This window comes from Aspergillus pseudoviridinutans, assembly GCF_018340605.1.
Source record: "Aspergillus pseudoviridinutans IFM 55266 DNA, scaffold_4, whole genome shotgun sequence".
Taxonomy (NCBI): Eukaryota; Fungi; Ascomycota; class Eurotiomycetes; order Eurotiales; family Aspergillaceae; genus Aspergillus; species Aspergillus pseudoviridinutans.
Genome location: NW_025091284.1, coordinates 2,094,030 through 2,114,362, shown reverse-complemented (window position 1 = coordinate 2,114,362; position 20,333 = coordinate 2,094,030). Strand labels below are relative to the sequence as shown.

Here is a 20,333-nt window from a genome sequence, read left to right as displayed (position 1 = left end):
AGAAGGAAAGAGGGGATGGGACTGTGACGTGAGGTCTGCGTGGACCAACGAATCCGAGCGAGCAGACGGGAGGAAATCGCTTCGGGTACTTAATAAGATGACGCTGTGAACCAATGGGAGGACGACAAGATGGACAAGCGACAGAAGGCGTAGAAAGGGAAGTGATTGTGACAGCCGACCGATCAAGCAACGCGTATATTAATTCAATGCAAGTAATGATCAACTGAATGCAAGGCAACGAGGAGGAGAGAGGTCGGGGGGATGGTGGTATTCTTCCCGAGTCGAGCTGGAGTGGCCAGCCGGGGTAGGCGTGGCAGAAAGTTCAGCGACCGATAAGCATGTTCAGAACGGAAAGAAAGAGTCGACACAGAGGAGACAACGTGGTCAGAGGCGGTGAATCACCGAGATAGACCAATCTAATAGCCGAAGGAGAGGGAGGATGAGATTGGTTAAAAGCGTATGAAGGTGAGGATTGAAGGGAGTGAGGAGGAGAGAGAAAAGAGAGAGACAGCTAGAGCTAAGATGGAGAGGGATGGCCAAGCTCGGATATTTCGAGATGGCGTCCTGAGGGGGATGATGGTTATTAGATATTATGCTCTGGACAGATACTGTATGATTGGAGTTATGCAGCAGTATAATTTTGTCGCTCAGTCAGCGGATGCACCGCAAAGGGATTGACTATGATAATATTGATATTGATATTGATATCGATTCAAGACAGTTGAGAAAAGGAGTGTGGTGGTAATATCAACAGGAACAAACTCAGAGAGAGCGTGGAGAGAAAAGCAAGAAAGGAGAGGGTAGAAAGACGGAGGCCTGGAGTCTACAGGTCCCGCCTAGGAACTAGGGATGTTCTTTTCTTAGATCTTTGTATTATTATTACTATTACTGCTCTTTAAGGCCTCGCGGAGTTCATAAGGTAGGTATCTGACGATTCATGATACCCGTGAAGCCTCGTACCGATGATTGGTGTTTTCCCGGCGGAAACAAAAGAGGTTGGTTATTTGAACGGAGAAAACGGACCCGGTCTCAACTCCACTGTTCAGCTCCGATGGCAGCATCAAGATCATTAACATTCCGGATTGTTATAGTTGATCTACTCCATAGAGTCGAGTACAAACAAATGCATTGAATTTGATTACGTCCAATGATGCTAGATGTTGAACACCCTTTTTCAGTGCTCTGTACTGATGCCCCGTAGCCGAAGAGTAGCTGAAGTACTACACCCTCACCGATTACGTGCTCATTGATGTCACTTGCACTGTACTAGATATCATCATGGTTCCTAAGGTAGGCTAGAGTCTACATTATCAAGAACAGAACCCCAGGCAGAGCTTTCTATCTCTCTGTTTTCTTGCTCTGGATTTCGCAATGTTGGTTTGGATAAGCCAAGCGCCTTATATATATAAAACAATCTGACACAGGGGACACTTGTGCAGTGGGTATATTTACTTAGTAGATCGCCTGGCAATCAATCAGTTGTACCTAAGGGTACTCCTGTCATACCAATAAACATAGCAGCTCAACAGCTGACCATCCTAACTGCTGCTCTGATAATAAGCATTCTCTTCCTGCCCACCTGCTCAACGCCCACATCCATGCAATGCATGCTCTCATGTCAGGTCAGGAGACATCATCTGCACGCAAGGGACAACCTTACATTTCTGAAGTAAACTGGACCGTCCCATAATTCATACTTCCATCCAGAGGGAATAGATCCGGTCAAGACGCCAAGAAAACGCCGAAATAATTAAATACTCCTAAGTATCTTCTCGCTTCGAGCAGCTCGTCCCTAACCAGATGTAAGATCAGTTTGCCTGCTGGAATTCTAATCCAGCGCGCAACCGTAGCTCATGGCTCAATATTGCTGATCTGCTGTTCAACATATGTCCACCCAATGCGCACGTCTGGCAGACGCGTATCACAGAGCCTAAAAGAAGTCCGGAGAGCATAATTCAAGTTCCGACAACGGGATAGTACATAGTACATGGCGTAACCCAAATGGGTCGGAAGTACGAGCCAAATAGCAGTACAATGACCACCGCCTACAACTACAGTCTACGTGTGTCCGTCGTATAAACATGAAAAAAAAGCAATTCCATTTCAAGACGTATCCTCGAACGAGTGCCCCAAACGCAGATAAGATGTTTCCCCCTGGAAAAAAAATCCACCGCAGGACGCCAACCCTACCAACAGTCCAAAAACATAAAAAATGGAGCACAAAAGCAATCGACAAGATATCCCGTGAGCAGCCACAGCAACGGCCAGTAAAGATGGTAGGTGGCGGGACAAAGCAAATTACAACAGAAGAAAAGAAGATAAAGTGATACAGCCCAAGAAGATATCACTCAAAAACGCACGTCACAGACGAAGGAGCACTGGAAGGGAAAGGAGCAAACAAAAGGGAAATCGCTCAGAACGACCCAAGCGATGGCATTTATGCCTCGCTCTTCTCGGCCTTCTTGGCCGTTGTGGCCTTCCTCTTGGTGGCCTTCTCAGCGGGCTTAGCTGTCGTCTTGGTCACTCGGCCTGACTTGGTCGTGGAGAGAACCTTGGGTTGGTCGACCACAGCAGGGGCCTGCTTACGTATTAGCATTTCACTGGGAATTGAGAAGCAACAGCGATGATAGTCACATACCGCAGTCGAGGCCTTGCGAGGTTTGGCGGTGTTGGCCTTGGGTCTTCCAGCAGCTTTCTTGGTGGTAGTGCCGGCCTTTTTGGTGGTAGCTTTGGCAGCAGGCTTCTCGGCCTTCTCCGTCTTCTTAGCGGCGGCCTTCTTGGGGGCAGCAGGCTTTGAAGTAGTAGTGGCCTTCTGTATGATGCATGTTAGTTATGCCTTTGCTTGATCGATTCAACATGTACTTTTGGACTCACCTTGGCAGCTGGTTTAGCAGCAGGCTCCTTTTTGGCAAGCTTCACAGGGCCGGAAGGACCTGGAAATTGAGACGCGTCAGTGTTACGATTCAGTAAAAGAAACATGCGCAGCCAGCGAGATGCCGCAAGACGCTCAGAATTGATCGAAATGATCAGAGAGCACGAAAAGTAGAGATGCGCGGCAGACAGCGACTTACCCTTGGGCTGAGTGAACTCTCCCTTCTCAACACCGGCCTTGATAGCCTTGTTGAATTGGCTGTCGAAAGCGGCCTGACTGGCGAAAGCAATTTTGTTGTTGGCCAGTACATATTTCTTGATAGACTGGCGACTGTAATGATGTAAAAAATCATACGTTAGTTTGATCGCGTCATAAGAAGTAAGGTGATTGTGAGGGGAAGTTAAGCCACGTCGCCAGCGGCGACGAATCTATACTGAGGATAATAGCAGAAAACTACATACCTGCTACCATTACGCTCTTTGAGCTATAAAAGAGATGTCAGCGACCAACTTGAGATAAAATAAAAAGCAGTCCGATGGGTGGTTGGGACAATCAAGCGCCGTGCAGACGTGTCACGGTCGGGGAAGTTCCCACCCGGCACCATCATCAAAAGGCGCCTCGGAAACAGCGTGATCAACTCACATTCAGGATAGCATCCTTGATCATATCTATATTTTCTGAATTAGCAGACATTCGCGACGAAAATGATATCAAAATCAAGCAAACGCGAAGTGGTGGTGTTGAAAGATCAGTAGAAACATACCACGGTAGGAGGCGTGGCTCGAGGTAGCCTTCTTGGTCGCGCCGGTGGAAGCTTTCTTGGGAGGCATGTCGAAAGGTTAGAGGGGGATTGGTGTTTCTGATGGCGAGGATAGGTATATATATAAATCAAGAGATCCAGAAGAAGGATTCAATGTCTAGAAGCTCCTAAAATAGACCGCTGGGTGGTGTGCGAAATCGAGGAAGAGAAAAAGCAGTCGACAACGGAAGGGGTGGAAAAGCCGCGGGGCACCGCGATTTATAGGGCAGCCGGTGTTGACACAGGATCACTCGCAAGCAGAAGCGGCACAACACGTCGAATCTCTCCCTCCTTTTCTTCGCTTTCCTCTTCTCTAATTTTTATTTCGCCTCGATATTTGTGCTTTCCATATCTTAGACTTTTATATAATGATTTAGCAGGTACATATTGAACCAGTGTAGCGCGACGATCAGCCTTTGAAAGTACCAACAGGGAATCGCTAAGAGTACCTATGGAGTTCTGTTGTTTTGTACGCGCATGATCCTATTGTCTGCCTCAGCACTTCTTGTCTTCCCTCTGCTCCATACACGTAGGCGATGGATTTTAATTCCTTCTCCCTTTCGCACCTGTCTATCATATTCATAATGGAGACTATAAGGGATTCGATCTCGGTCTATGCGCATTCCAGGCGAAACTAATCAGGCAACCTGTTATTCTACCTCCTTTTTGTCCACTCAATTTCTCCATCCTCGCGTTGTTTGTGGGCTCTCGATCAGGATCCCCTCTCCCTTGCCAGGTTATTCACTTTTTTTCCCGAATAAATTACTTGAATCTTGGTATGCATGTCTTACGGACTTTGATTGAATTTGACATCTATCGCTTTTGAAGAAAGAGTTTGAACATTTTCTGTCAGATCTGCGGTGGTTGAAAGTGGCTTCTGAAACCGTCAAGATGCAATGCGACTGTACCTTTATTCATTGCAGTTCAATCAAGCTCATCCACTCCTGACAGCTTGCACCGTGCTCATAAACTAGAGGCTAAGGAACTGAAGTCAATGATCTATCCCCTTGCATATTTACAGTTTTTCTGTGTTGGTAAGCAACATGATTGGAATCGAAGGTGGAGGAGGGCTTCGTCCACCTTCGCTCGTGCTTTTGGTTGGGTCACGAGGATAGAGTGTGTCCATGACGATGATATCCATGATATACTGTATTGGCTGAAGTTTGTCTCTGCGCCAATAAGCATCCTTTCCCTGGGTAGCCGTAAGAAGGATTATCTCAAGTTAAGCGAGGTATGACTTCAACCAGAAACGAAGGGAGATCATGTGGTTAGAGAATATACCCAGGTCGTCAATCGTGGGAGGCATCCAAATACTTCTTGACCTTCCTGCCAATCACCCTTGTCGTTGAACCATGGTATAACTCGCCTTTTTACCCAGATTGCCGTCATAGGTCACTTTTTGTAGAATTCTATTCTGGATCCAATTGTTCTGAAGGACTTTGAATCCTCGGCATGTTCTGTCTGACTGATCCATTGTTTACATCATTGCAGCGGGCCGCTGTTTTCGCTCATGGCCCGGAGGACATCATCACATCGCTACGAGTGGTAGACGTGTGGCAAAAGAATTCTAGGGAGATGGGCATCAATCTAGCATCCAGCTTACCCGCTATTATGAATTCTCATGCTAGAGTGGTGTTCTATCACGGGTAGAACAGTGTCGATGAAGTCCGCTAGTACGACTGCGCTCTCTCATCCTTGACAGTGACGGTTGAGTAATATGGCATAAGCTTTCATTTAATTCTTGTGCTGGTGTCCGATCTGCTCCTGATTCTAATGTTATTGCATCAAGATCTACATCAATTCAGAAAAATTGACGCTGGTGTGTTGTACTGGTGGGACCGGGTGTTGCCTCTTGCTATCAGCCACCAATTTGCACATATATATCATTCCACAGTGGGCGGATGCACAACCAGGCTTTGTCCACGTAGTAATACTCGAAGAACCCCAATCATGCAATGCAGCCATTTTATCGAAAAGAAAGGACTCCCATTGCTAATATACGTCTATCCCTTGAGCGTCCTGTATCAGAACAGATCAATAGACGAGTGGAATACAGAGGAACGCAGAGACCCTACGCGGCACCAAGTACTGTCAGAATCAGAACATAACCTATAACACAGAAAATAATCATGTTCTTTTGCAATCCCTAATCATACGTGAACCATCATATGCCATGAGGAAAAATTGAAAACGCCCGTAGCTAAGGCCAGAAACGCCAGCAATATCACATAGTACTGACACGCAACATGCGAGTCCTGTCACCCTTGAGACCGTCTTCCCGACACGACTCCTGCAAAGCTAGTCCTGCAAAACAAGTCCTGCAAAGACAAGAACCTACGCAGCACCGCGAGGTTTCGCCTTGGCCTCCTTCTTAGCCTTGGCCTCTTCCTTTTTGCGTTTCTTTTGTTCCTGTAACTTCTCATCGTGCTTGCGTTTGAGACTAGCCTTCTCCTCATCCGTCCGAGCGACCGGCTTGAAGAAGCCCTCAAGCCGTGATTGCTGAGCGGTTTTGAGATTCTTCTGCAGGCGAGCGGCTCCATTGCGAACCCGGTCCTCGTTGAAACCCTTATCCTTGACCAGGAACTCCACTAGAGCTTCAACATCTGGCGCCTCCCATTTAAAGTCACACTCGGGATGGTCAGCTTCTCGCACGTCCGGATGGAGAAACAGCTCCCTTGCATCCTGATAGGGCCAATCTTCTGGGATGACATATTTCTTCTTGGGGTCGCTCTCGAGTGCCTCGACCACCTTCTCCAGGCTTCCGTGTTCCCGAATGAGTTTCAAAGCAGTGTTTGGCCCGACCTTGGGGATAGGTTCCAGATAATCACAGCCGAGAAGAATGCATAGATCAATGAACTGTGCAGCCGGGAGTAAGCATGAGAAAATCGTATCCATAAAGTGACTCTGTGGAGAAGAAAGTCGCCTACCTGTTGACGATCCATGCCGAGGCCCTCTAGAGTACGATTCAGATGGATCTCCTGAATGGGTTCCTTTCTCTGCTCGCTGAACGTAAGATGCCTGAGAAGAATTGGTGCCTCAAAACATAACGTGTCCATATCCTCGGAAGCAGCGGCATAGACCTTCCCTGCCCGCGCAAGCACTGCACACTGGGCCTCCGCCTCTGTCGGAGCGTCGATGTACGGGATACCCATCAACTTCAACAGCTTTTTGCATTCGGCATTGTGCTCCTTTGTAACACGTACMGTGCGCCGCGAGAACTTCTCAACATCTTCCGCAGTGCCCGTCTCTTTTGCTTCCTCATGGGCTTCAGTAGCCTCGGCTTTTCGTGCAGTACGCTTCGCAAGTTCACCGGACTTGAGTTTCGGTGGTGCTCCATCAAAGACATAGAGAGGCTTGATTCCGTTATCGACCATGCGCAATGTCCGGTAAAACATTCCCATCAAATGCGACGTTGTCTCGCCCGACTCGCTCATAAGCTGCTGGCCCTCGGAGCGGACGGCGATCAAGAAACTATAGATACTCATAGACCTGCAAGATGTGAGCTACATGACCTGTCCTGTTCGAGAAAGATTCAACGCACGCATCCTATTCATCCATGGATAGTAAGTATCACTGCAACGTTCAATGTGCTTTCATGCTGGTAGTAGGGTTAGGAGAAGAGGGCTACATACGATGGCGACCTTTCGGCCAAAGTGGTTCTTGATATCCCCTGCCTTGACAGCATCTGGTGCATTCTCTTGAATGACTTGAAACAAATCTAGAGCCCCCCAATCAGCTTTATTCAAGCTACAAACCATGTGGTAGCTGCTTAACCCCAAAGTTCACTTACGTTTAATACCCATGGCGATTGTGTAAAATTCAGAATACAACCAAAAGAAGAGGATGATCGCTACTCCCTTGCTGTGGTGGTCGACCACTCACTAGAATAAAGTGTTTGAGATATGAAGCTCAAAAATAGCTTGACTCGCGATTAGACGCGCCACGGAAGGATGAACGCGCCATACATCATTTGAGCCTGATTGGGATTAGTGCAATTGAGATAGCTATCCACGTGACGCTGAAACCCCGCGGGAGTTTCCCCGGCCGGCCTCAGCCGCTAAGGCCATAACTGTAAGGCGGCGAGACCAGGGGCCAGACTTTTGTGCTCCGCGTGTAGGAGCTTGAAAAGCCGAAAGGAAGTCAGCAACGGGGAGGGAGGCGCTGCTATTCGCTGACGGCATTCGTGGTCCCTCCTTTCTCGGTCGATAGATAATAGATAAGTGAAGTTGGTTGCATATGTAGGCAAAGCCTGCCAGGTCGGCGCACAGCTACCCCGTACTAGGCCGGACTTGGTTATTCAGTCTTCCCCTCCAGCTGAATGTCGCACCCCTCTTCAACGGGGTCCATATTCGTTGTGAGCAAAGTCATATACAACGGTACAATTCTACGCACTGCATCGAGGATGAGTCTCCCCTTTTTACAGTAACCATGAAGCGGAGTCGCATTCAATTCGAAGCCAATGGCCATGCGTCTTCAGCCTCTCCTCAGGGAGCTTACCCGCATATGGCGACCGATGAGGATTCGAAACAGCAAATTCTGAGGCATATTCCTAAGATCTCACGGAGAATCCGTGCATGTACAAACTGCAAGAATCACAAGGTGCGCTGCGATAAGGAAGGGGAGGCTCCATGTCAGAGATGCAGTCGCATGGGCTTGGACTGTGTTGTCAACAAGAGCCTACAGACTTTACTGGACGATGAGACAGAGTAAATAGCCATATACATATCGTCATTATTGGTATACCTTCGCTAATCGTTTCATAACCATACAGGTGGAAGACGACGGTTGAGCTTGCAATGACGGATTTACTTCGAAAGGCTCAGCTACCGGACTTGTCATACTATCAGTCGCTGGGCAAATCGATGGAGACCCCTTCCAGTAAAAGAGACCGCAAAGAATCCACAGCATCAACGGAAGATACTGGCCCTGCGATGGTCAACAATGACAGGAGACCGAGCTCGATAGGCTCCAACTTGGACTCTGTCCCAATAAATCCAAACTCTTCGGCGAATTATTCCTTTCCTAAGCAACATTCCCAGTACTCCATCGATCGGGAAGAAAATGGAACATCATCCCTGATTACTGCACCAATGGGAAGTCTATACGAAGTGACTCAGCTGAGCGATATCCCTCCAAGTTCTCCTGGACGTCAGCATGCATCCGACCGGGCACTAGTGACCGACTTCATATCGCGGGGAGTGATGGATCTTCGAGAGGCGGAGGAGCTGTTCCACTATTTCGATCAGGTGCTCAGTCGCTATTTGTGGGATGGTATGGCGTTGGTGCACAAGGACCTTACATCTGTTCGCAATTCTTCTTCAATGCTTTCGGCCGCCATTCTGGCTGTTTCAGCTCTCCATTTACCCAACAAGGAGAAAACATTCGATACCTGTTATACAGAATTCGCGAAGCTGGCGTCGGAATCCATGCTTGATAGACACCATACCCTCGATGATTTGCGTGCGTTATGCGTTGGCGCATTCTGGCTTGCGGATGTCAGTTGGAAGCTTTCAGGATATGCGGTCCGAATTGCGACTGAACGAAACCTTCATCAATCCTATCGCAAGGCCATGCAGGGCTCTATGGAGCATATAGAACAAGTCAGGCTCTGGTACCTTCTCTATGTAAGTCTAGGACGCGATTACGAGTTTGTGACAGCTGCCAGATTATTGACGCTCTGAAATCGACTGCATAGACCCTGGAGCACCATTTCTCTATCGCGTACGGACGACCACCTATAATTCATGAAGATCCAAGCATCGCGAATCACAATACGTTTACACTTTCCCCGACGGCGCAGCAGTCGGATCTGCGCCTTCACAGCCAAGTAGACCTGTTCATCATTTTGACTCGAATATATCACGCTTTCGGTCCCGATGTCGACCTGGAGGTTCCCGAGAGCGAATTCTCAACAATCAATAAGTTCGACGCTGATCTTGGAGATTGGCGCTCTGCCTGGCTCCCTCGTTTAGGTACGCATAACGGCTTGATCTGCTTGCGTTGGTAATATGAAGAGAACGCTAATGTTGAGGTGAAACAGCTGGAAGTCGGTATGTCGGTGCATACCCGTACAAAGCCGTCTATCTGCACTACCACTTCTCTCGTCTGCAACTGAACTCGGTTGCTTTACGGACGTATCACTCCTCGAATTCGTCGCGGCCGATGTCCGCTGAACGCAAGAAACATGCCAATCTGGCGATAGAATCTGCGATCGAAACCCTCCTGGTGGTACTCGATGAACCAGACATTCAAAGAGCTTTGATTGGCGTTCCTTTATATCTCCACAGCATGATCACCTTTGCAGCCGTGTTCCTCCTCAAGATCGCCGCCAAATGTTGCTCCGGGACGCTGGCCAATGCACAAGGACAACAAAACTCCATTGCCTCAGCAGGTCTTTCAATCGATGCGCCTTACGTGCGTGCCTTGGTTGGTAGAATTATTGAGCTGATGGTCACTTGTAGCAAGCGTGCTAGTGAGCGCCATCTTACTCATCATATAGCCCGTGGCTTGCGCAAGATGCTTACAGGATTCGAGGAGTGGGAAAAGAGAAATTCGGGTGGCCAGCAATCTCTGGGACAGAATCCCTATGAGGCTACATCAATGTTCAAGCCCATTATAATTCCTGGAGCGCAACCATTGGGTGAACGAGACACCATTCTGAGCCACCCTCCTCCACTACCTGGAATGGCTCCTCTGTCGGCTGAGCGCAGTAATGGGTATGAACCTGCTCAGTTGCAAAGGAAACAGGAGCCAGGTCTCTCGATAGGCTCTCTGGATCCTATGATGGCTGATTTATGGGGCTTCGACGAGGAGTATTTCCCTACGGGCGTCTTCGATTTTCTTCAGTCTCAGATGCCTGCTTGAGCTGTTGAGGCAGTCAATCGGCAACAACCCGCACTGTCTTAATACAACATTTAGTGAAAAGAACAGCAACTATGGGACCGTTCATTCTACTCGAGGGCCCAGGTTGGGGCTTTGCTGAATCCTCCGACATTATCAGTCAATTATTGCCGAACTTAGCCAGTCGATTCCAGATTCTGTCGTACGTATCCATGTTTGAGTCCGCCGATGAACTTTTGAGCACTACATTGTCGTGTCAATGTGTCCACGATTGTTTTGAATGGCTTGAAAGGCCTAACCGTTGCCATCCGAGCATGCAACTCAGGAAGTCCGTCAGACTTCCCACTGAGAAGGGATTTCTCTTCCGACATCGATGGCTCCCTCACGAAATCTGCCCTTGTATAGGTAACTGCAATCTGCAGCTGTCGGTGGATGGCAGCTTCATAACGATTCACTCCACTAAGACAGAGGCATAAAAGACCACTGTTGTCAAGACGTCATTGTGAAGCGAGGCTTCCGGCTACCGAGTAAATATTTGATGTGACAGCCATGTAGCCTAGAGCATGCACATAGATTATCAAGAATGTCATACTGACAGCCAAATGCCTCTAGTTAGGACTCTGCTTATCCTGGCGGTTATTGGATGGTGGCACCGACGGAACGGATACAATCCCGAGGCTTAATATGACCCAAAGTAGGTGGTGCGGATGACCGAGGATCACCGAGATCGGCCTTCGGTGTGGGTATATATAGGTATGGATGAAATAGGTTGTTGGACGAGCTTTTATCGCAATTCTTGCTTTCACTACTGAATTCGAACCTTCGAATTGCTCTATCGTCGGAGGGCAGACAAACATCCCGATCGACTGCCGAGGTCAAGCGTTATCTGGACAATCGGGCTCCCCGCAATTCATGTTGCACCTTGCTGCTCTGGATAGCCACCAGCTGCCGCAGTCAATTTCAATTCGACTTGGGAGCTGTGCAGGAGGAGATTCACTAAAATAGATACCCGAGCTTTATTTGATTTGTACTACTTCCCTCACTGTCCTTCTTCTCGCGCCGCATTCTTTCGTTTAAATCAATCATGAACCGCTCAATCTTCCGCGCTGCATCGCGTCACCTTCGATCGGCGAATCGCCTGTACAAAGCTCCCGCGGTCTGCCAGAATGCTTCAGTACGGGCGTATTCGACAGTGTTTAATTGGGAGGATCCCCTGGCCGCATCGGAGCTGTACACAGAAGAGGAATTGGCGATTCAGGACACAGCCCGACAATACTGCCAAGAGCGATTACTTCCCCGTGTTCTCGGTAAGTCATACCTAGGGACGATGTGTGATTTCCGCTTACAGATTTGCATTTGTTTAGACGCCTATAGAAACGAAGACTATGACCGTAAAATCCTGGAGGAAATGGGGGAGCTGGGCCTTCTCGGCGCGAGCATTGAAGGATATGGATGCGCCGGTGCGAGTACGGTTGCCTCGGGGTTGATCACAAAAGAAGTCGAACGGGTGGACTCGGGATATCGATCGGGAATGTCGGTGCAGAGCTCGCTGGCGATGACGGGTATCTACGAGTTCGGCACCCAGGAGCAGAAGGACCGATTCCTACCGCAACTGGCCAGGGGAAAACTGGCGGGCTGCTTTGGTCTTACAGAACCCAACCACGGCTCTGACCCCGGGTCGATGGAGACGACTGCGCGCGAACACCCGACCAAGAAGGGCTACTACTTGTTGTCCGGAGCGAAGACATGGATCACCAACTCCCCCATCGCGGATATCATGTTGGTATGGGCCAAGTTGCAGACAACCGGCAAGATCAAGGGTTTCATCGTCGAGCGTAGCCAGTGCCCGCCCGGCACACTGCAAACTCCGGCGATCAAGAACAAGACTGCTCTGCGCGCATCGATTACAGGTATGATCCAGATGGACGACTGCCCTGTGCCAGCGGAGAACATGTTTCCGGACGTCGAAGGCCTCAAGGGCCCCTTCACCTGCCTGAACAGTGCCCGGTTGGGCATTGCGTTCGGTGCCATGGGCGCTCTGGAGGACTGCATCGACCGTGCCCGCACTTATGCACTGGAGCGGAAGCAGTTCAAGGGTAACCCGCTGGCGAAGTACCAGCTCGTCCAGAAGAAACTAGCCGATGCAGCCACTGATGCGGCATATGGAACACTGGCTGCGACTCAGGTCGCTCGGCTTAAGGACGCGGGCAAGAGCACTCCCGAGATGATCTCCATGATCAAGAGGCAGAATTGTGATCGAGCTCTGGCGAATGCACGGCTGTATGTGTCTCCCTTCCTGCAACTTCCGCTGTTTGGAGTCGAATCATACTAACGGCTTTCTCGATGGGTAGGCTCCAGGAGATTTTCGGCGGTAATGCAACCAGCGACGAATACCATATCGGACGGCACGTAGCCAATCTATTTGTGGTGCAGACCTACGAAGGACAGAGTGACATTCACGGTGAGTACCCTGCGGATATCATAGCCTGTCATTTCCACATGATGAGTTCAAAGACTGACATTGCTGGGGTTTAGCATTGATACTGGGACGGGCCATCACAGGAGTTCAGGCGTTTGTCTAAGACATTCTAGCCCTTCCTGGTCGATCTGTAGGAATGATTGCTTTGGAACCATGTTTGATAATGCCTGTATATATCCAAGCCGCAGCATGGAAGCAGCCATAGCAAACGACCATGCTACCACGACTCGCATACCTTCCAGGTCCTCATTCACTCCGCACTCAACCTGACATCCGTAACATGAACATGTACCAAAAATCTGATATCTCAATTCTTCTACTTGCCACCACCGCCTTACGAGATGCAAAAAAAAAAAGACTTGAAAGTCTTACTTTGTCATCATTTGTAAACCTGTGTAATCCGCTGTAAGGAAAAAAAGGACAAGGCTGAATGAAAAACAAGCTAAGGAACGATCCGTAATGGCGTATCGATCGTCCACTTAAAGTAAAGTACCAAGTTACCAACTGGCGGACAGTGGCGATGCGTCAAGGTTGATGTGGAAGGCCTGATACACCACCCTGACCCGATCGACAGGGGCTGATATTCTTAGATAGTGCGGTGCTTACCAATGTAACATCGCAGCCAAGCTGATTTTTATTGTCAACGTTTAAGGATAGGATATCACCAACCCCCTATATCAGTATTCACTCTTTAAGAAACGACAAGACCATATGACGCAGTGTGGCTGGAGCAGGAGAATACTTAGTTTCACCTAGTAAAATTGAGAGAATCTAACCTACTCAGGTTAGCATAGTGGGTATTCTGACGGTAATACCGCCCTGTACGTAAGTAACCCGCTGATCTGAAAGTTTGCCTGAGGTTCTCTGTCACTCTCTCTCCTTCTCTCTCGTTTTCCCTCTTTCAGCCCAATTCCCTTCCTCTTTTCCCCTCCTCCTACTCTTCTTCTTCTTTTTCGCCCTCCCATTTCCGACGTAATCAAATCCATCTTTTGTCCCTAGTGAGTCCACCCTTAGTCCTCCCAAATTTTTATCATTCTCGTCTTCTTTTTCTTCTCTTCTCTCATCTTCTTCTGTTTTATTTCGGTTGATTTACTACTCACTTCCTGATCTTCGGTACTAACGTTCGGAACTCTGTGTGTGCAGAACAAACAATACCTTGAGTGGCTGATCTTTTATCTGCACTCTTTCATATCACAGAACTGCCGAAATGGCTCTCAAGAGAATTAACAAGGAACTCACTGACCTCGGCCGGTAAGACATTCAGTTCTTCGCTCTCTCTGTCGTCGTCCATGTCCGCTGCGGCGTGGTGTCTTTCACCCCACCACTGCGGGGTGTCATGGGCGTCCTCATGGCGCTTCCATTTCCCGAATTCAAGACGTCATTCTTAGCTTTTCACAATGCTGATATTGATTGTTCATCTAGTGATCCGCCCTCTTCTTGCTCTGCTGGCCCTGTTGGAGATGATCTGGTATGATATCTTCCCGACCCTTCCGTCGCAAGCTTTGTTGTTACTGTCGTGTGTGCAGCTGCCATCTGCGGCGCAGCATACTGCATGAATCCGCCTATGCCCTGCAACTTCCTCCCAGCATCTCATTACTCTTTGAATATGGCCACTGACAGCTGGTGTAATAGTTTCACTGGCAAGCAACAATCATGGGTCCTGTAAGTTCCCCCAACTTAATCACTGGTCGCATTTGTGACTCAAGAGTGATTGAGTATCTTCCGTCTATGCTCTTGAATGCTGACATTCCTCTTTGACAGGGTGACTCGCCATACTCGGGAGGCGTCTTCTTCCTGACCATCCACTTCCCTACCGATTATCCTTTTAAGCCACCCAAGGTCAACTTCACCACTCGTATCTACCACCCCAACATCAACTCGAATGGCAGTATCTGCCTTGACATTCTGCGAGACCAGTGGAGCCCCGCTCTTACAATCTCTAAAGGTATTTATCGATGTGAATGATCCTCCTTTCTTAGATGCTGACCGCTCTCCAGTGCTGCTTTCGATCTGCTCAATGCTCACAGACCCTAACCCGGACGACCCGTTGGTGCCTGAGATCGCTCACGTCTACAAGACCGACCGCCCTCGGTACGAAGCGACGGCCCGCGAGTGGACACGCAAATACGCTATTTGATCTTCACAGTTTGACTTCTGCGCGGCCACCTCGGTCTTCCCAATTCTTTCTGCGTCATCTTTCACTCCGTTAGATCAGATCCGAAGCCTGGCGTACCGTGATCGTAGATCCGTTCCTTGTTCTTACTGTGAAACAATCGCATGTCTCTAAATTCGTGTTATTCTCTGCGCTTTCTCTAACGGCGGGAAGTGTCATGTCCTACGATCATAATGACCAATTGTCTTTGATGCATTCATAGCAGTTTTTTTTTCGATCTCGACTGGATGGAGTTCGACAATCCATTTGATGAACATAAAAACCTCAAGACCGGGTCTTTGGGCGGCAGTGGCTGTGGCTCGTATGGCTTGAGGATTTTGCCTCGGAGAGAAGAGAGGTCGCGTGAGTCGTGAGGAGAGCGGAAAGGGAGGGGGTCTTGGTGGTGCGCCGGTGGTGGTAACGGTGTGTATTAGATAGCGATAGGTATGAAGGCAAGACCACGTCCGACCCGTTGACCGGTTAAGAATGAGTTTGCTTTCAATGCTTGTGCATTTCATGGATTCCGATCTGTCATACTCGTAGAGATCTAGTCTAAACCAAGAGCCCTTCTGCGAGTAGCCCCTCGGCATCTGGATTCTGTTGTCCTACTGCACAGCTCGGGATGTTGTTACTTATGCAACAGGGCCAAGTATGAAAGCTCAGCTCGGTTTGGACGATAGATTTACCCAGTATGTAATATGGACAGACATCCATTGAGCTAAAGCACAGAATGGGCTGCAGTATGCGAATAAGGACATGGAGGACTACCCAAATGCATGCGAGATGTTCATATGAATAAGTGTGCTGATCGACCTGTAATGTCAACAAATGCATGAAAGGTAAATAGAACAGAAGTGAAGATGGGAAAATAGGGGACAATCAAGAGAATCGCGACCCAGACATAAGCAAGAGAGAGATAAATCAAGATGACCGGCCAGCTTCTTGAACTGTTCTAGGGCCGCATCATATATAGTCTATGTGTTTCGAGTATATGTACTAGACATCAATGCACGATCAACGAGACGACGAAAAACAAAAACGCCCGACCTTGCTGCCTGTTTAATGCGTGGTGATATGCCGCGGTTACACTGTCGTTACATGGCTGATTGATGAATTCTGAGAAAATGTAGAGAAAAGGCGAGAATGGAGAAGCAAGCAGTTGAAGAAGATGACGGGGAAAACCAAGCTACGGGTCCCTGAGTCTGCTCAGGCAACCTGGCTGCCTCTCCGACTGCTGACCTTGGATGGAGCCTTGGAGGCGCCCCCAGCTATACTGCCGTTTGCTTTGATGGTCCTCTGCGACACCTTGGACACATTGGTCGGGGCCTGACTAACGCTGTCGCTTGGTTGGACGGGTTCGTCGAATTTGCTGGATCGTTTGGAGACATGAGAGGGGGCTTTTGAGCGGTGGGATTGATGGGAGTAGGAGGACCTTCGTGAGAAATCGACCTGACTTATAGAATCGTCGGGCGTGATATTGGTTTGGATCTCAAAGTCATCCACGAGACTCTGGGGAAGCGGGATCTCACGGGCAGAGAGACCGGACTTTGCACCGCTGTGGTACGACGCATAAGATGTCACGGACCCTTCGGGCAGCGGGACCTGACGGGCCGTCCGCGCGGAGGAGGTCGTGCTTCCGGCCAGGGATCTGGCCGCTGACTGATGCGAAGAATGGCGGGAAGAATGGTGATCCTGGTAGTTGGCTTTGGATGGTTTGGCAGTTGATGATGAATAGACGCTCTCTTTATCCATGGCTCGCGACTTATCCGGGAAGCTGCTGATGAGAGTGCTGGGATTGCATGGATACGTAGTCGAACGGGCCGGTGGAGGGTACTCAATCGCTCTCAGAGGGATATCCCTCACGGTGTAGACACTCCCATCAGAGGCACGGCGCCCATGTTCGTCGAGGTACACACTGCCATTTTCTCCACGGGGGTGGACGAACTCTGTGTCTTCGTATATTGTGCTCGCACGAGGATTCTTCGAAGAGACACTACGAGTCAGAGTGGATCGCATATCTGATCGGGAGAAGGTGCTCTTGGCGGGAGGAGCGTCAATAGCCCTGTAGCCCTGATGTTCCTGAGCTAGCGACGGAGCTTGCGATGGAGACGTCAACTGAAGGAAATCCCGGGGTGTGTACTGCGGAGGAGGAGTGACCTCCGAGGACTGCGACTCGGATTTGGTCATTGCATAAGCGATTGCTGCGCCTGCAGCCGCTCCGATGAGCGTACCAACGATTGTCTTGGCTGTGCTGTCGTCCTTCTTTTGGGTGGTGTGAGTTGTATGGTTGACAATATAGGTGGGAGACGGCGCTTGCTGGATCTCGCGCGAGATGATGGTCGGTGCAGTTCGCTCCGACGGTGCTCCTCGCTCTACGGCAGTAGTCGCTCTTGAGACGTACGACTTGGCCTCTGACCTGGCAGAGGGAGCTATACTTTGAGGCTTGACGGAGCTGACCTTTGTGCTAGCGCGGGACACCACGGACCCATTCTCAAGCAGGCCAATTGCTGGTGCGCTAACTTCTGACTTAGCAGCAGAGATACCTGGACGGTACACAGCTTCGATGCTGTTGCCGTCAAAGTCGATCACTGCTGCACTGTAGTATCCCGAGTCCGTGTCGCGCGTCTTTGGCTCCCCGTGAATCTTTCCGCCGGCTTTCAGTGCACTGATGAAAAAGGATCCTACAGCATCTTTTGACGGCGCAGGGAAAGCAACATGTGCTGCACCAGCTGGCGATCTATGATATCGTCCTCGTCAATGGGGCTATGGTAGGGAGTTCAGAACGAATACTGACCCTGGCTTCTGTTCTGTTATCCAGAAATCTGCCGGCTCGCCTGATTTCTGACCAAATCCAATATAGTCATCATGACGACCAATAAAATGATACCCTAGGGGCTGTAGGCAGGAGAGGAAGAAGGAAGTCGATGTTGGGAGGTGAGAGACAGTCAGTGTGAGGTGGGACAGAGGCATGTCTGCGTTGGAGTCGACTCGCCGAGTATATACTCTAGGAGTTCAGGGCAGTATTTGTGACTACAGAATGATAGGGAGATATAAGGATGTCGAGTCACAAAAACAAGGATGTCTATGAACAACATCCAAGGAAAGGAATCAAAAGAGGAGCTGAGATTCCACAATCCTCCTAAGAAGAGGACAGCGTATATATAATGCTCGAATTCTTGGGTACAGAATGCGGATGCTTGAATGACACTCTCAAAGCAAAGAGGATAGTCCAGAAGCACGAAAGGTCTGACGGTGCTATTTCAAGGCAGGTCTTGCTGTACATATGGAGAGACCTAAGCATGCCCAACCGATATCCAATAACAGACGGTCGGAAGCTTAGAGCAAATGTACGTATCCATGAAKGGAAATGAACCCCTCCACGAATACAACTTTGGCAATAGTACAGGCACAAGTCGCATGCCTAGTTGGATTCTCAAAGCATCCGAAAGGGTGACCGGGATTATCCACCGTACCTCGACCAGAGTCCGGGCCCTGCAGACCCTACCCGGGAAAGGTGAGCTCCAATGGTTATCAAAGCCATGGAGTCGAAAAACTCCTGATGCCACGCTCTTCTTTCCTTTTCGGTGAAGCTTAGAGCGACTCCATGGCGCCAGGTCATCGTGGGGCACCGGGGAGCCGCTGGACCCGGCGGACGGTCCAGTAGGTGGCCCTGCTCACGTCAAATGGGGCGCCCATCAAAGAACAGTTGGAACCTGCTTGGAATTGAGCCAAGCGGAGTTAGAAAGGCATCGGGTATTCCTGTGAGAAGCGTTGTTACATGGGATTATGGATAGACCAAGGTTCGAGGCAATTGACCATGACGAATACTACTCGACACTGCGCTGACTGCTGAAAATAATGCCTCAAAGTACGAGTAGTGAATGCGAGAATAGGAACACCAGTCGAAAAGAATGAATGTTACTGACTTGTTATCGGTTACTGCCAACAGCCTGAGAGGATGATTGCAGAAATGAGGCCCACTAGATCACCAAATGGATATGGTGCGACAGTAAATGACAGACGGACTTGCCAGTCGTCGTCGTATGGGGCCAGTGAGGCAGAGCTTGGAGGGGATCTCTCTCTAAGACTCAGACCGATGGTTGGTCCTGGGATGCTCCAGTCTGGTTCGTGTTTGGGCACTTCTGCTGCTCTTAGTCGCCAGATAGTGCTGTCAGACCGCCAAAATGCATCCACTATCTGCGACGGTGCCTTGGGCGATGCACCATCTCATTGTGTCGTCAGGAATGCGAACTGACATAAGACAGCACTCTTCCAAAACAATGGAGCGATCAGTCGAATGACAAGACGACCATCAGGGCCAAGCGCCTCTCTGGATTGTTTTGGACCCAGACTGTAGCTGCACAATCTATGACCGCCATCGCTGTCCGGAAAGATTGTCCGATGGATGCGCCAAGTATCATGAACATCTACTCATGTGAGTAGCGGACTATGTCATCCATACAGGACAGACCAGGGGCCAAGCAATCATAAAAAATGGGTATAAGTTTCATATTCTAGACCTCCGCAGCCAAAGAAGAAGAAAAGTGAAGCGGAAGATCCACCTAGATGAGAATGCAAGCCTCTCTTCGTGCCACGTCGAAGCGAGTCTAATCATAGTTCGCCTCCAGTCACCGGAGCTAGCCGATCAATAATGAATTCCCTGGAAGGCATGTTTGTAAGAAGCAGCAGGCGAAGTAATCGCAGGATCTCGAATTTGCTGTTGTCTTTACAAGCATTTTATCCTGCAGTGTTGGAGGGAGGAAAAAGGGAGAGTTGATCAATGAGCACAGAGCATACAGTTGTCGGTGCCCAGGTAAATGCCTGTTATCTCAGGCACTCACGGTGACATTCATCCTCATCTTGCCCGATTCCTGGTCAACCATTTTCTACGGAATCTGGAGAATCCTCTATCTCATCATTAACGTCCACGTGGTATGAGCCTTGTTTCATGCTCTTCAATGATCGATCCGAGCAGCTTCCTGTTTCCTTCGGCTTGGACAATGACAGGCTTATCGCTAGATGTTTATATGGTAATACGCCTACGATCCGGAACGCAGAAAATGTACATGAATATGATTGATATATATCCATATATAAGACTAACCCGAAGGCTCAGTCATCGATCGTACTGATTTTAGATTCACGTGGTACGGGCTCCCAGCGCCGGCCAGTTGCACTCTGGAGGATAAAT

The 20,333-nt window shown here is 49.3% G+C and overlaps 6 protein-coding genes across 6 annotated transcripts; 3 read left to right on the top strand and 3 right to left on the bottom strand.

Moving 5' to 3' along the window:
* Positions 1 to 2,437: 2,437 nt before the first annotated feature.
* On the bottom strand, positions 2,438 to 3,702 carry Asppvi_006151 (histone H1/H5 family protein; the record flags this gene model as incomplete). The annotated part of the gene is made up of 7 exons (XM_043302056.1): positions 2,438 to 2,578; positions 2,639 to 2,812; positions 2,875 to 2,933; positions 3,072 to 3,202; positions 3,334 to 3,356; positions 3,515 to 3,540; positions 3,636 to 3,702. The coding sequence occupies 7 exons, from the start codon at positions 3,700 to 3,702 to the stop codon at positions 2,438 to 2,440; spliced, it is 621 nt and encodes a 206-aa protein (XP_043157991.1).
* A 2,303-nt stretch (positions 3,703 to 6,005) lies between these two features.
* fen1 (multifunctional nuclease RAD27) lies at positions 6,006 to 7,474 on the bottom strand (the record flags this gene model as incomplete). The annotated part of the gene is made up of 4 exons (XM_043302055.1): positions 6,006 to 6,527; positions 6,599 to 7,174; positions 7,304 to 7,389; positions 7,462 to 7,474. 4 exons carry the CDS (start codon positions 7,472 to 7,474, stop codon positions 6,006 to 6,008), a joined length of 1,197 nt encoding a protein of 398 aa, XP_043157990.1.
* Positions 7,475 to 8,099: 625 nt separating this feature from the next.
* Positions 8,100 to 10,535, top strand: Asppvi_006149 (Zn(II)2Cys6 transcription factor; the record flags this gene model as incomplete). The annotated part of the gene is made up of 4 exons (XM_043302054.1): positions 8,100 to 8,377; positions 8,443 to 9,295; positions 9,367 to 9,643; positions 9,712 to 10,535. The coding sequence occupies 4 exons, from the start codon at positions 8,100 to 8,102 to the stop codon at positions 10,533 to 10,535; spliced, it is 2,232 nt and encodes a 743-aa protein (XP_043157989.1).
* Positions 10,536 to 11,595: 1,060 nt separating this feature from the next.
* On the top strand, positions 11,596 to 13,093 carry Asppvi_006148 (acyl-CoA dehydrogenase; the record flags this gene model as incomplete). The annotated part of the gene is made up of 4 exons (XM_043302053.1): positions 11,596 to 11,818; positions 11,876 to 12,791; positions 12,863 to 12,972; positions 13,047 to 13,093. 4 exons carry the CDS (start codon positions 11,596 to 11,598, stop codon positions 13,091 to 13,093), a joined length of 1,296 nt encoding a protein of 431 aa, XP_043157988.1.
* A 1,550-nt stretch (positions 13,094 to 14,643) lies between these two features.
* Asppvi_006147 (putative ubiquitin conjugating enzyme (UbcD)) lies at positions 14,644 to 15,127 on the top strand (the record flags this gene model as incomplete). The annotated part of the gene is made up of 3 exons (XM_043302052.1): positions 14,644 to 14,652; positions 14,752 to 14,935; positions 14,988 to 15,127. 3 exons carry the CDS (start codon positions 14,644 to 14,646, stop codon positions 15,125 to 15,127), a joined length of 333 nt encoding a protein of 110 aa, XP_043157987.1.
* A 1,221-nt stretch (positions 15,128 to 16,348) lies between these two features.
* Positions 16,349 to 18,112, bottom strand: Asppvi_006146 (VOC family protein; the record flags this gene model as incomplete). Its single annotated transcript, XM_043302051.1, has 2 exons — positions 16,349 to 17,879; positions 17,937 to 18,112. The coding sequence occupies 2 exons, from the start codon at positions 18,110 to 18,112 to the stop codon at positions 16,349 to 16,351; spliced, it is 1,707 nt and encodes a 568-aa protein (XP_043157986.1).
* Between the last annotated feature and the right edge of the window lie 2,221 nt (positions 18,113 to 20,333).